Here is a 14,678-nt window from a genome sequence, read left to right on the forward strand (position 1 = left end):
CTGGCCCAAGCCACCCCAGCCCCTGGCCCGAACCTTACCCATCTCCCTAGGACCCTGATGGACCTACCCAGCTCGCCCTTAGCCCCGCTGAAGCCCCCTCCCGAAGCCCAGCTGTGTGCAACGCGTGGGGGAGAGTCCCACTTCACGTGGACTCTTCTCCAGCCCCTAGCTCGAACCCTAGCCGCCCTAGGACCAGACCCCGACCTAGACCACGACCCTTAGGACCCAACCCCCAGCCCTGGTCTAGCCCCAAGCCCCCATGCATAGGAACCGAACCCTTTGAATTTGCACAACCCATAACTCACGGTTCTCTTCTTTCTGAAATTTCCTTGGGTTCCAGCTTACTATTCTCCATTATTTATCATGTTTTAGTCCATAATTAAATCATATTTTTATCATGTATTGGCAGCTTAACCCTTGGATTCGTAACGTTTTTCGAATAAACGTAAAATCGTTAAAACTTTGAAAAAAACGCATTCTACCGTAAAATAATCGAACTCGCATATTTTTCATGCATAATCAATTAAAACACGCATATTATGATTTGTATGATGTTTAAAAGAGTTTAGGAACGTGCCTTTGCGTTTATAACGCTCGAATATACGATCTTCGGCGAGGGTGCGACGTTGGATGACCGGACGACGAAGAACTCCTAACCTTTTCTTCTCCCCAAATTTTTGAAATTGTGGTTTGTGCTTGGTGTGTGTTCTACGGCTGATGGGTGAAGAATTGTGGTGTTAAATGACCTAGGTTTAGCTATTTATAATTTAATTAACATATTAATGGGTTTAGGTTTTGGGCTTGCAACTTAAGGGTAATTGGGCCTACTTAAATTAATTAAATTGGATCGAATAACACTTAATTAAATAAAACATAAAATTTTATAAAATAAGTTTCCCAAAAATAATATTTTTGATATTTTAAAACTCCTTATTTGCCCAAAACCGGCTTCCCGGGAAAAATCGAGCTCGATTCGTAAAATAATTCGAACTCCACCATTTTTAGAAAAATAAAATCATTTTTTAAATCATATTAGGAAGCCTTGCTATTAATTAATTAAAAATACATATTCTTGTCTTGGTCGTCTCTGATCTCTTTTTCCCTGCCTATTATCGAATATTCGGGTAAAATTCTTATTTTCATGAAATCATGTCATATAATCATTTAATCATGCAATTTTACATTTAATCATATAGTAAACATCATGCTAGCATTTAAAAGCAATTAAATAAAACAATTAAGCAATTAAAATATTTTTGCATGCATGTGGTTTACGTGGACTGATTTTTCGAACGTTACATATACTTTCATTCCAATCATTAATCATATATAAAATGACACACATGCCTATCGAATTTAATCGATTGCAACATATCTTATATTTTCCCAATGTAGGATGTCAAGATTCAACTAAGAACAAAAGTTCAAGCTGAAAAATCAATCAAACATAATTCATTAAAAAACGAACTTCTTCCATTCATCAATTTATCCCCAGGAAGTTGACACTAAATTTTCAGATTTGGTTCGATACTTGAATCCATTAAATCTGTGCGACTAACACCTAGTAGAATTAAATTTATTTTTCAAGTTGTCCACTGAACTGTTTATTCAAACTCTCCTTTAAACATCTCCACTAAGACTAACAAGGTATCTACCCGAAAAAGTGAGTCATTGACCAAGATCAATTTTTGACCATACGATCAATGGTCAACAGTTGAATTTGACCAAAAACTTAAATTTTATTTGAGAAAGTTGTCAATTTTGGTTAATATTAAATTCAAATAATGAAACGGTTAAGTATATATATTTTGAGATTGTTGTGAAAAAGTAAAAATTTATGGTAAAAAGTAAAAATCTCAAACTCTCAAAATTTACCAAACTACACACTTTATAATATTTTTCTCTCTACTCAATTGTGATTTTCTTCACAAATGAGAGATCTATTTATAGGAAATCTTTACAAATAATCCAAAAATAAAATACATCATTACCTACATCATCACACACTAATTTTCAATATTTACAACTCTTATTTTCAACATTCAAATATTCAACATTCAAATATTCAATACTCACATTTTAAATATATTTTTCAACACTCCCCCTTGTGATGATGATCATAATGATTGTCTTCATTACGTGTTTTTATACTGCCTCGTTAAAAACCTTACTAGGAAAAACCCATTGGGATAAAAACCATAGTAAGGGAAAAAGAGTGCAGTCACGTAAACTCCCCCTCATGTTGACACGAACAATTCTTCACAAATTTCGTAGATTGCGCATCCCAATATTATATATGTGCTTTCTGAATATTGACGTAGGAAGTGCCTTTGTGAAGAGATCTGATGAGTTTTCACTTGATTGAATGTGACGAACATCAATACATCTATTCTTCTCAAGCTCCTTGGTGAATGCGAAGAACTTAGGAGGAATATGTTTAGTTCTGTCGCTTTTTATGTATCCTTCTTTCATTTGAGCAACACATGCAGCATTATCTTCATATAGTATCACAGGCTTCTCATCAGATGATAATCCGCATGAAATTTGGATATGTTGGGTCATTGATTTTAACCACACACATTCACGACTTGCTTCATGTAGTGCAATAATCTCGGCATGATTTGATGAAGTTGTTACGAGCGTTTGTTTCTGAGAACGCCAAGATATTGCAGTGCCTCCACGAGTAAATACATATCCAGTTTGGGAACGTGCCTTGTGTGGATCAGATAAGTATCCAGCATCAGCATAACCAATTATACTTGGATTAGCATCTTTTGAATACAAAAGTCCCAAGTCTGTCGTTCCTCGTAGATAACGGAATATATGTTTAATTCCGTTCCAGTGTCTCTTTGTTGGATATGTGCTAAATCTTGCCAACAGATTCACGGCAAAAGATATATCAGGCCTTGTACAATTTGTAAGGTACATAAGGGCACCGATGGCACTTAGATATGGTACTTCTGGACCAAGAATATCTTCATCATCTTCACATGGACGGAATGGATCCTTTTCTATGTTTAATGATCTAACAACCATTGGAGTACTTAAAGGATTTGCTTTATCCATATTAAAACGTTTAAGGATCTTTTCTGTATAATTTGTCTGGTGAACAAACATTCCACATTCTTTTTGTTCAATTTGTAAACCCAGACAATACTTGGTTTTTCCAAGATCCTTCATTTCAAATTCTTCCTTCAAGTATGACACAACTTCTTGAATTTCTTTATTCGTTCCAATGATGTTTAAATCATCAACATATACAGCAATAATTACGCATCCGGATGTTGTTTTCTTAATGAAAACACAAGGGCATATTGAATTATTTACATATCCCTTTTTCATCAAGTGATCACTTAGTCGATTATACCACATTCGACCTGATTGCTTTAACCCATATAATGATCTTTGTAATTTCACAGAATAACATTCCCTGGGTTTTGAACTTTGTGCTTCAGGCATCTTAAATCCTTCAGGGATTTTCATATATATATTACTATCAAGTGATCCATATAAGTAAGCTGTAACAACATCCATAAGACGCATTTCTAAATTTTCAGATACCGCCAAGCTAATCAAATACCGAAACGTAATTGCATCCATCACAGGAGAATACGTTTCTTCATAATCAATTCCAGGCCTTTGAGAAAAACCTTGTGCAACAAGTCGAGCTTTATATCTTACTATTTCATTTTTCTCATTTCGCTTTCGAATAAAAACCCATTTGTATCCAACAGGTTTTACACCTTCAGGTGTAAGGACTATAGGTCCAAAAACATTACGTTTATTTAGCGAATTTAATTCAACCTGGATGGCATCTTTCCATTTTATCCAATCCTTCCGATTTTTACATTCACCAAAAGATTTTGGTTCATGATCTTCGTTATCATTTATGATGTCGATTGCCACATTATAAGAAAATATATCATCAATTTCATCTATATCTTTTCGGTTCCATATTTTTCCAGTATTAATATAATTGATAGAGATTTCATGATTCTCGTCAGTTTGTGGTTCTGACAGAACATTTTCATCATCATGTGTTTCTTCAGGAACACCATTCTCTATTTTGTGATCATCATGTGTTTCTTCAGAAACGACATTCTTTATTTTGTGATCATCGTGTTTCTCTATGAATTTTCTTTTTCGAGGATTTTTATCCTTTGAACCGACTGGCCTTCCACGCTTCAGGCGTTTAATTACATCATGAGTATCTTCCATTTGTTTCTTTGGAATTTCAATTCGAGCAGGGGCATTTGCAGCATGTATATATGATTTAGTTACCCCTTTTGTGTCTGCAAATGCATCTGGTATTTGATTTGCTATTCTTTGCAAGTGTACAATTTGTTGTACATCTTTTTCACATTGTTTTGTTCTTGGATCCAGATGTAACAATGATGATACATACCATGTAATTTCTTTTTCGGTATGTTTCTGTTCTCCCCCTAACATTGGGAAGATTTCCTCATTAAAATGACAATCAGCAAAACGTGCTGTGAACACGTCGCCTGTCTGAGGTTCAAGATATCGAATGATTGATGGACTATCATAACCGATATAAATTCCAACCTTTCTTTGAGGTCCCATTTTCTTTCGTTGCGGTGGTGCAATAGGCACATACACCATACATCCAAAAATTCTCAGATGAGAAATGTCTGGTTCTTTACCAAATGCAAGCTGCAATGGGGAGTATTTATGATATGCACTTGGTCTGATGCGAATTAATGAAGCAGCGTGTAAAATTGCATGTCCCCATATAGAAATAGGGAGCTTTGTTTTCATTATCATTGGTCTAGCAATCATTTGCAGACGTTTAATCAATGATTCAGCCAATCCATTCTGTGTATGTACATGAGCAACAGGATGCTCAACAATGATTCCCATAGACATACAATAATCATTGAAAGTTTGGGAAGTAAATTCACCAGCATTATCAAGTCTAATTTTCTTGATTGTATAATCGGGAAATTGATTCCTCAATTTTATTATTTGAGCAAGTAATCTTGCAAATGCAACATTTCGAGTTGATAATAAACATACATGTGACCATCTGCTGGAGGCATCAATCAATACCATAAAGTATCTGAATGGTCCACATGGTGGATGGATTGGTCCACAAATATCACCCTGAATACGTTCAAGAAACATTGGTGATTCAGTTTGGATTTTGACTGGTGATGGTCTTATAATAAGTTTTCCAAGAGAACATGCTTTACATTGAAACTTATTATTCTGAAAGATCTTCTGGTCTTTCAGTGGATGACCATGTGTATTTTCTATAATTCTTCGCATCATTGTTGAACCAGGATGTCCCAATCGATCATGCCAATTGGTTAATATCGAAGAATTATCAACTACCATGTTTGATTCAATGGGACTTATATGTGTATAATGCAATCCAGTAGGGAGCATTGGTAGTTTTTCAATCACATATTTCTTTCCTGATTTATATGTGATAAGACACATATATTTCTCATTCCCTTCATTCATTGTTTGAGTATCATACCCATGGGAATATATATCATTAAAACTCAACAAATTTCTTTTCGATTGTGGTGAATATAAAGCATCATTGATCAAAAATTTTGTACCATTAGGTAACAAAAATTGTGCTTTACCACATCCTTTAATCAAGTCTACAGGACCTGATATTGTATTCACCGTTGTTTTTGTTGGTTTTAGTTCCAAGAAATATCTTTTATCTCGGAGGATAGTGTGCGTTGTACCACTATCGGGTATGCAAACTTCACCTTTGCTCATAGCATTTTCCATATTTCAACTTCAAAAAATATATGCAATGAAATAAAATTACTGACAATAAAATGCAAAAATATAGCACACAATAAAACATTATCATATGGGCACATAAAATATTTTACATATTTATTCCACCAGCAAATTGATCATTGTCTGAGAAATCAATCAGAAAATCTCCAGCATCAAAATGAGTTAAATCACTCAAAGATTCACTTTGTTCAGTGAAGTTGGTCTCCTTTTCTTTCCCCTTTAATGATTCTTTATAAAGTTTACAAAGATGCTCAGGGGCTCGACAAATATGGGACTAATGTCCTGGAGTACCACATCTGAAACAAGAACTTTCATATCTTTTTGAGTGATTCTCATTAACACTCATATTTTCATGATGCCTTTTCTGTGGATGGTTTGGGACGTTCTTTTGAGATGAGTTATAAAAGTAACTATCTCGATTATTTTCAAAACCACGGCCGCGTCCACGACCACTTCCACGTCCACATCCACGACCACGACCACGACCAAGATTTCGTCCACGACCAAAATCTTGTTTATAACTTTGATTTTGGTTTCCAGATTTAAATTCATTTTTGCTTACGACATTTACTTCAGGAAATGCCGTTGAACCAGTGGGTCGTGCCTGATGATTTCTCACTAAATTCATTTGTTCGAATCTTTCTTTTAATCCCTTCCACAAAGCCATGGGATGCCAACGCAAAAATATCATGGCTTTTGCCTTTTCTTGGGATGTCGATATGCCATTTTCTTTTATGGTCTCATTTAGACTCAATGACTCAAGATGCATTTATACATCGAGAGTCCATGGCATATAATTTTTTTTCCGTGATATCAAGAGGAATGAATTCGAGTTTTGCCAAGTTTGACATGGTGGTGCTAAAAAAAATTACGATGCATTTTATTAGTTAATGAATATTGCAATACAAAGTAATGGATAAACAACAAGTACAAGTATTTGTAAAAATAAAAAAAACACACGAGGAGGATATTCTCCGATAAATAAAATACTCGTGAGTATGATAACCAAAATAATTAAAAATAACTTTGAGAAAGTCATCTTCTTTTTTCTTCGAAAAATTTGGTGAAGAATAATTTTAGAGAAGAAGAGAAAGTTGGAGTGATTGAATGTGTTTGTGAGATGATATTTGTAGGGCAAAAACTAGCCGTTTTGTTACCGTTTATGACCGTTGGTGTACAAAAAATAAATGTATGTATTTGTACAATTTTATGGTAATAATATGGTGAATATAATATTAATCATGTTTAAATAATTATGTATATCACATTATTATAACGAGGTGTCGTAAGTTATTTTGTTTAAAAATCTTATAGGCTTTTATACTTGTCGTATCCCTTACCGGGAGTGTGGGATGTCGTCTTAACATCCTCCCAGGATTTATAACAAGTTTTTGAAAAATTTATTTTTATTATTTCTAATAATAACATTATATTGTATATTAAATAAATACACAATAAATAAATAACAGTAAAATAAATATAATTATTTTTGTTACCTTTTTCTTCTGTTTGGAGCTTGGAAAAGTATGTAGGACTTTTAGAGCTTCGTGCTGATAACGTGTTGTGAAAAAGTAAAAATTTATGGTAAAAAGTAAAAATCTCAAACTCTCAAAATTTACCAAACTACACACTTTATAATATTTTTCTCTCTACTCAATTGTGATTTTCTTCACAAATGAGAGATCTATTTATAGGAAATCTTTACAAATAATCCAAAAATAAAATACATCATTACCTACATCATCACACACTAATTTTCAATATTTACAACTCTTATTTTCAACATTCAAATATTCAACATTCAAATATTCAATACTCACATTTTAAATATATTTTTCAACAGAGATAAATTAATTGAAGTAACATGTCGTCAAAGTTATCTCTATTATGGAAACTAATTTGTTTTGGGATATAAATTGGTTTAGCATACGTAATATATGTGAATAATTAGTCGGCTCAAATGAAGGTTATTATTTAACATAATTATATGTGCACTTGTAGTAATAAATACGTGATGATTATTTGGTTACACGTGACTAGAAAAGCGACCCAAAAGAAGATTTATTGTTCGACATGTTCTTATCATCAATATTTGATTATCACAACAAGATATCACTTACAAGTTAATATATTGTCCAAATGTAAAATATTAATGGAGTGTTTGATATCATGAGATAGAAATTTACCTTTATTTGAATTTATTATTATTTATTGGATACTTTGGTGAGCATGTTTAATTTGTTGATAGTTTTATTGTTCAGCAGTGAATACTCCTATTATCATTGCTGCCAAAATAAACAATATATTATTATATTAAAAATGGTTCTTACTTCCAAGTTGTGGAAAAGACAATATCTTGATAGTTCTTGGAGTAATTGATCTAAGAAATTGTACTAAGAATTGATTCTTTTGCACCTCTGACAAATAAAAGTATCTCTAATGAAAATAGAGATATGTAGAGGCAGGGGAAATCAAATTTCAAGTGTGATGTTCATAAAGAAAGTCATTCAGGAATTATTAGGGCAATATTTCTAAATATATAACTATTGTTAATGATTTCCTTAAGGGTATGTTTGGTGTGAGTGATAAGTGAATGATAAATTATTAAACACATGTTTGTCTCATTTTTACGTGCCCAAATAATCAAGAAGCCTGTGTAAAAAAAAATCATACTGATTGAAAAGACATCATTTTTTTTTTAGAAAGATTCACAACCTATTTTTTAAAATATAATATAAATTATTAATTTACCCCCAAAAGTATCTACAAGCGAAATCTAGAATTTTAAGAAGAGTGTTTTCTCGGGTACTTGGGCTTTAATTTATTTTGCATTTATTTTTTGTATATTTTGAAATTAAAATTAATGTTTTCTCGGGAACTTGGGCTTTAAAGTCGGGTTTTGAAATTGGGCTCAATGGTTTTAAAGCCCAACTCTGTCAAATTAAAAAAAAAAAATCGACTTTTATTCAAAAACAAAATTTTAAGAAATTTAGACATATTATAATTATAATAAACCTCATCTAAAATTTCAAATTAAAATAAGAAAAATAATATTTGTTTAAAATAATATTAATATTATTTTTAAAATAGTATTACTAAAAGATTTAAATCCCAAAAAAATTATGTTTTTGAGCATTAACTTAGTTCAAGAATCTGAATTTTATGAACTAATTGACATATAAATTGAATTGAAATTTATGAGTTTTGAATGTTAGAACCTACGTGATTTGAACTCTATAATTTGATGGTTTATATTTTTTATTTACACACACATTACATAAATAATTACACGATGAAACTAAATAAAATTAAAAAATAGAGAAAAATAATTAGAAATCAATATTAAAATGAGATAAAATGCAAAATCATATTAATTTTTATTAAAAAAAATAAATTGTTAGATAAATACATAATCTATAATTTAAAATTTTATAAAATATTTATTTATTAATAGCTGAACACACGGTTTTGAAAACACTTCTACAAATATCATTTTATATACCAAATTGTCATAAATGCTAATTTAGGGTATTTTTATCTCAACAACATAAAATGTAAAATTTATTATACTCATTAAAATCTTACCAAACAAAACATGTCTTATCACAACATATTATATATCCTTACTTTGAGTTATGTCATCAATCCAATTAATTATCCTATCCTACACACCAAACATATTTTTTTAATGCTCTTGACAGGTCTATCTTCAATGAGATTTAAATATAAAAGATTGAGAATAAGTAAGCTGCATATATAGCACATTAAAAAAAAAAAAAAACCGAATGCGTTTTTTATGTGGAACTAAAGGGCACAATAAAAGCATGTTTTAAAATTTGATGTTATGAGGCTAATTTATCTTTGGTATCTAGACACATGTAGTAGATAGATTTTGGTGCTCATAAACATTTCTGGCAACGCAATTTCGTCAATTTACGATTTAGTAATCTATGTTATCAATTTCAATTTTATTCATGTATTTTCTGATTTTTGGTAATTTTAGTCATTTTTCATCAGGATTGTTGATGTGACAATATATACATCAAAATCACATCAACACTGTATTGGTGTCACGTCAAATCGGGTCAATTATATATCGTGCCGTTTTTTATTGAATATGATTTTTTTTGTTTTTTGTTTTTAATTGATTTTGTTTTTTGTCTCGGATATTCTATAATCTTGTAATTTGCTTATTTGACTCGTGGACTTTGTTTTAACCAATTCACTCATAGTTATTTCTTGCATCTGTTAGTATTTAAATTAAATTTGTTTTGTGACAAAAATCTATTATTTATGCATATTTATTTTAATAATTCTTATTTTTTTGTATTATACATATATTCATTTATGACTCGTGAGATTAGGCCTAGAGAGTTAATTCATTAAGTTTTTTTTTTTTTATTTTATATGTGTCATTTAAATAATTTAATAAATGTACGTAGCATATTCGATATTTGTGATAACTATGTGTATTTAATTATCAGCTCATATTTAATATTTTTATATTTAATAAAAAAAATTATATAAGACCTTCTCCTAAAATATAGCCTAGGAGACGTCCCTGCCACGAACAGATCCAGAATTCAATAAAACCAATATTTTCATAACAAATCAATTGTTACACTGCAGCTTCATTTGTTATTAATTTTTTTTATTTTCAATGAAAAATTGTTTCATCTTGATTTCATGATAATTGTCTTAAAATTTCTGCAAATATATATGTGTGTGTGTTTTCGAAATATATATTTTCGAAATCCACAATCACATTCTTATTTTTCGTATTTGTTTCTCTTGAAATCATTTAAATAATTTGGCACCAAATGTAGTCTTAAATTTGGACACAAACAAAGCAAATGTGATTGTTTTATTTATGAAGAAAGTATTACAAGGCGAAGACAGTACTGATTTCTATCTTCGGTCATTTATTCAACCTGCGGACATATGTATTTGTTCTCTCTTGAAACTTCCATATTATGCCCTGCAATTTAATACAAAACGAATATCATCAATAAAAAAAAAAATCTGATCAAATTAAAATAAAGACAGAGAAATTCAATGATGATTATAACTATATTAGTATAGAATTAAATTAGCAGCTCACGGGGTATAATCGATTAGGATCTTTCCAGCGTTAAGGTCTGCGATCGTAGAGAAAGCTTCTTGAGAAAGGTCAAGCTGATTATCGACGCATCCCGGGCAAAGATCGACGATTTTAACCCGGACTACACCGTCCTTGCAAGGCTGTGGTACACCTAAGTTGGTGCGACCCGTGCATCGGACGTTATAGTAACTTCCACATGCGGCACCATTGTTGTAAAGGGCTCTATTAGCAGCTGCTACCAGTACCCCCTGGTCCTGATATCCATAGCATGCAGATGCTGCAACCATTTACAAAGAGTAGCGAGTTTACGATTATACAAAAAGCTCGAAATATTATGATGATAGTCGCAGTTGAACCCTAAAATCTACCAAGAATAGCGTATCTTTAAATATGCAATACATATATAAAAAATATTCCACGTCAAAATTTTGTAACTTCTAGCTAATTTATTGGGTTGGGGTTAAGGCTTTGATATTTTCACAACACAAGCCAAATCGCGCTTCTCTTCTTGTAAGCAAATTTTCATAAGAGCAATTTATAAGACAACCGTATACCCTCTTTAACTCCCAAACAGAAATTAAAGAAACAGAGCTAAGAAAAAGGTACTTACGAACATAAACAGTGTAGTATGACGCAGTTCCAGCGATGGCAGATGCCACAGAGATTAAACTAGTGGCGATTAGCGCCAAGATTATAACTCGTTCGATCGCCATCGGAAGATATATGAAATTTATGCTAGCTAGTTGTGTGTATATGTTTGATCTTACAGAAATGTGGCAATGTTTTGTGTGCTAATACATAGAAATACTGTCCTATTTATATCCACTTCAGCTCTTGAAACCACCCAGTTAACAGTCCCCGCACGTTGTCTTGGTTTTTCCCTTTAATAATATTGTGAACTTTTAACAGGAGTTCTAGATTATTCAACGTTGAATATTTTTATTCCTTGCAAAGGCAAAGAGTTATTTTGCAAAATATTCATTTTTTTTCCTTTTTGGGTTAATAGGATCAGCCTGCATGGTTTGATTTGAAAAGGAGAAAAAGCCATTAGTGCCCTCTTTTTCCGGGAATAAATTGCGTATAGAATTCTCTGCTTAAATCGATTCAAAGAGGATTGATTATTCAACTAGAATTTTCAGATCTAGAATTTGCACATGATATCATGGTGTAAATTCAAACATGAATGGCGAGAAAAGGGGACATCTGTGTTTTTAATCGATAAATTTGTGTTGTGAGCGTACTAGAAAGGGATAGAATAATAGATTATAAAATAATCTAAGTTGATAAATATGACCCTTGAAATATTTTAATTTTTGGCAATTATTTTATATGTATGTTCGAATGAATGCATGATGTCTGTTATTGAAATTATTTTCACCTTACTAGATAATTTAAGTTAACAGTCGAAAATAACTTTAATATATTATATTATTAGTTAAATTAAATATCTATGCAATGAAAATGATAACTTAGTCATTGTAAAGAGTAAGTCTCTTGTGAGACGGTCTCACGAATCTTTATCTGTGAGACGAGTCAACCCTACCGATATTCACGATAAAAAGTAATACTCTTAGCATAAAAAAGTAATATTTTTTCATAGATTACCACAAATAAGATATCAATCTCATAAAATACGACCCGTGAGATCGTCTTACACAAGTTTTTGCCATTATAAATGTTAGTAAATGTCATTATAGCTAATGATATAGTGATATAATCCTCTCAAACAAGAGAAAATTGTGGGTTCAAACTAAAGTGAAAACAAAAATATCTCAAATGTCATAGATTTTTTTTTTTTTAGAAAATTATGGTCCCGTTTGGACAAGTTTGATAAAACATTTTTATAGATTTTGTTTACAAAAATTTATAAAATGTTTTAAAAGTTATTTTAAGAATAAATTATTATTTGGAAAATTATTAAAAACTTTTTTAGACTTCAAAAGTTATGGACATTGGCTCTGTTGGAACATTTTAAGTTTTGTTGATTGAACAAAGTTGTTGATCCAACGGATAATTAAAGAACCTAACCGAACTCAATTGGAAAACTGAATTTTCATAAGAAAAAGTTTCCTAAAAAGCCTAACCGATTACAAAGCCATATAGCTAAAACATAATAAGGATTCTGATCATAGCCAAACTGATTCAAGGTTGACAGATGAAGCCTAATTGTCAGTCTATCTAGTTGATCAGTCAATCCAAATCTATACATTCCTTGAAGAATCACTATAACCAGTGATTAAAGATCGTAGTCCAACTGAAATGGCAGATAAAACTTTCCGTAATAACAATAACTAAACCTTTAAAAAATTTCAGGTTTCGGCGCACTTCTAGAATGTCACGCCCCCAGGGACGGGGTTAGTTGACACCGGCATTGCTCTCAAATTTATATTCGAAAACAACAAGCCTCAGAAGTTTAATATTCAAAAACCAGTCTTTTTATTCATAAATACTGAATATTTCAATGTCTGATACAAACTCAAATGACTAATGTTTTACATTGGAAATGTAAAACCAGACATAACACTGTCTTAACAAATGCAGCGGAAAATAAAAACATGAATCAGAACTGAGAAATAATAGTCTTCTTCACCAGCCCCAAAATTGATTCTGTTCTTCTTCTTCTTCTTCTTCTTCTTCTTCTAATAATAATAATTCTTCCTCGTTCTTATCTGAGATGTGTTTGGTGGGTGAGTGATATTCCTTCCCTCTTGCATGAGTACACATCCTAAACCTTCTTGAGATGCATCACTGTAGATGGTGAAGTCTTTACCTTTCATAGGTAATACCAACACTGGCGTAGAGGTAAGCTTCTTCTTCAAAGTCTCGAAGGTTTGCTCACATTTTTTACTCCATTGAAAATTGGAGCTCTTCTGTGTGAGCTTGGTGAGAGGTATGGCTATTGAAGAGAATCCTTCAACAAATTTTTGGTAATAGTCTGCTAATCACAAGAAGCTACGAATTTCTGTCACAGTGTTTGGTCTAGTTTATACCCAAAAAAACTTTATATTTTTAAAATTTTATAAATATATTGTTTAAAAATATTATATAATTTTAAATTTTTATATATTGTTTTGATAAGGTTTATACCAAAAATTTCAAATTTCATACAGTTATCGTACCGACAAATTCAGTATCGTTACTGTACCGTAACGAAATCTTCGATCTAAAATTCAATATTTCTCGATACGATAATCTCAGTATACAGAAAATTTGATATTTTTTCTCACCCCTATACTTAGAGAACACTTTTTTAATTATATTTTTTTAAAAAATTACAAGAATCTTATACAAACACATGCTTTATATTTTTTCACTTATAAAATACTAAAAACTTTCTAAAATACTTGTTCAAACAGAACCTAACACTGATTTGAAACATCTAATAAAGCTTATGTTGTAAATAAGGTCGAACTCAGAATTATATGGTTACAATACGCGAGTTGTCGTTAGATTGAGGCATAGGAGTAAAGTTTACATTTTTAGAAAATATTATAGTAGCTAAAAATTTTGATTATATCTCATTCCAACAGCAAGAAGCTTGAGAAAGAAAAATCTTGCTGCAACGGATATATATTGGTGTTATCCAAACTCTTCTTTTAGTTTTCTAAAATATATATTAAGAATAATTTAGGACCAATCAATTCAAGTTCGTGGAGTATTAAAATTAATAAAATTCAAACTTTGATCGTCACTCGATCGATTTTTAATTTAGAAATTTTTAATGGGCACAGGTTCTTTGATATAGACCGTGACTTAACTAATCTTTGACAGTTTTTTGGCTTTGATCCATTTA

At 31.4% G+C, this 14,678-nt stretch overlaps 1 protein-coding gene across 1 annotated transcript; it reads right to left on the reverse strand.

The window, feature by feature from the left end:
- Nucleotides 1-10,631: 10,631 nt before the first annotated feature.
- Nucleotides 10,632-11,760, reverse strand: LOC142529106 (EG45-like domain containing protein). Its single transcript, XM_075634499.1, has 3 exons — nucleotides 11,496-11,760; nucleotides 10,886-11,162; nucleotides 10,632-10,762 (listed from the first exon to the last, which is right to left on the reverse strand). The coding sequence occupies exons 1-3, from the start codon at nucleotides 11,596-11,598 to the stop codon at nucleotides 10,756-10,758; spliced, it is 387 nt and encodes a 128-aa protein (XP_075490614.1). The 5' UTR covers nucleotides 11,599-11,760; the 3' UTR covers nucleotides 10,632-10,755.
- Nucleotides 11,761-14,678: the final 2,918 nt, after the last annotated feature.

The sequence above is a fragment of the Primulina tabacum genome, chromosome 16, assembly GCF_025594145.1.
Source record: "Primulina tabacum isolate GXHZ01 chromosome 16, ASM2559414v2, whole genome shotgun sequence".
NCBI lineage: Eukaryota > Viridiplantae > Streptophyta > Magnoliopsida > Lamiales > Gesneriaceae > Primulina > Primulina tabacum.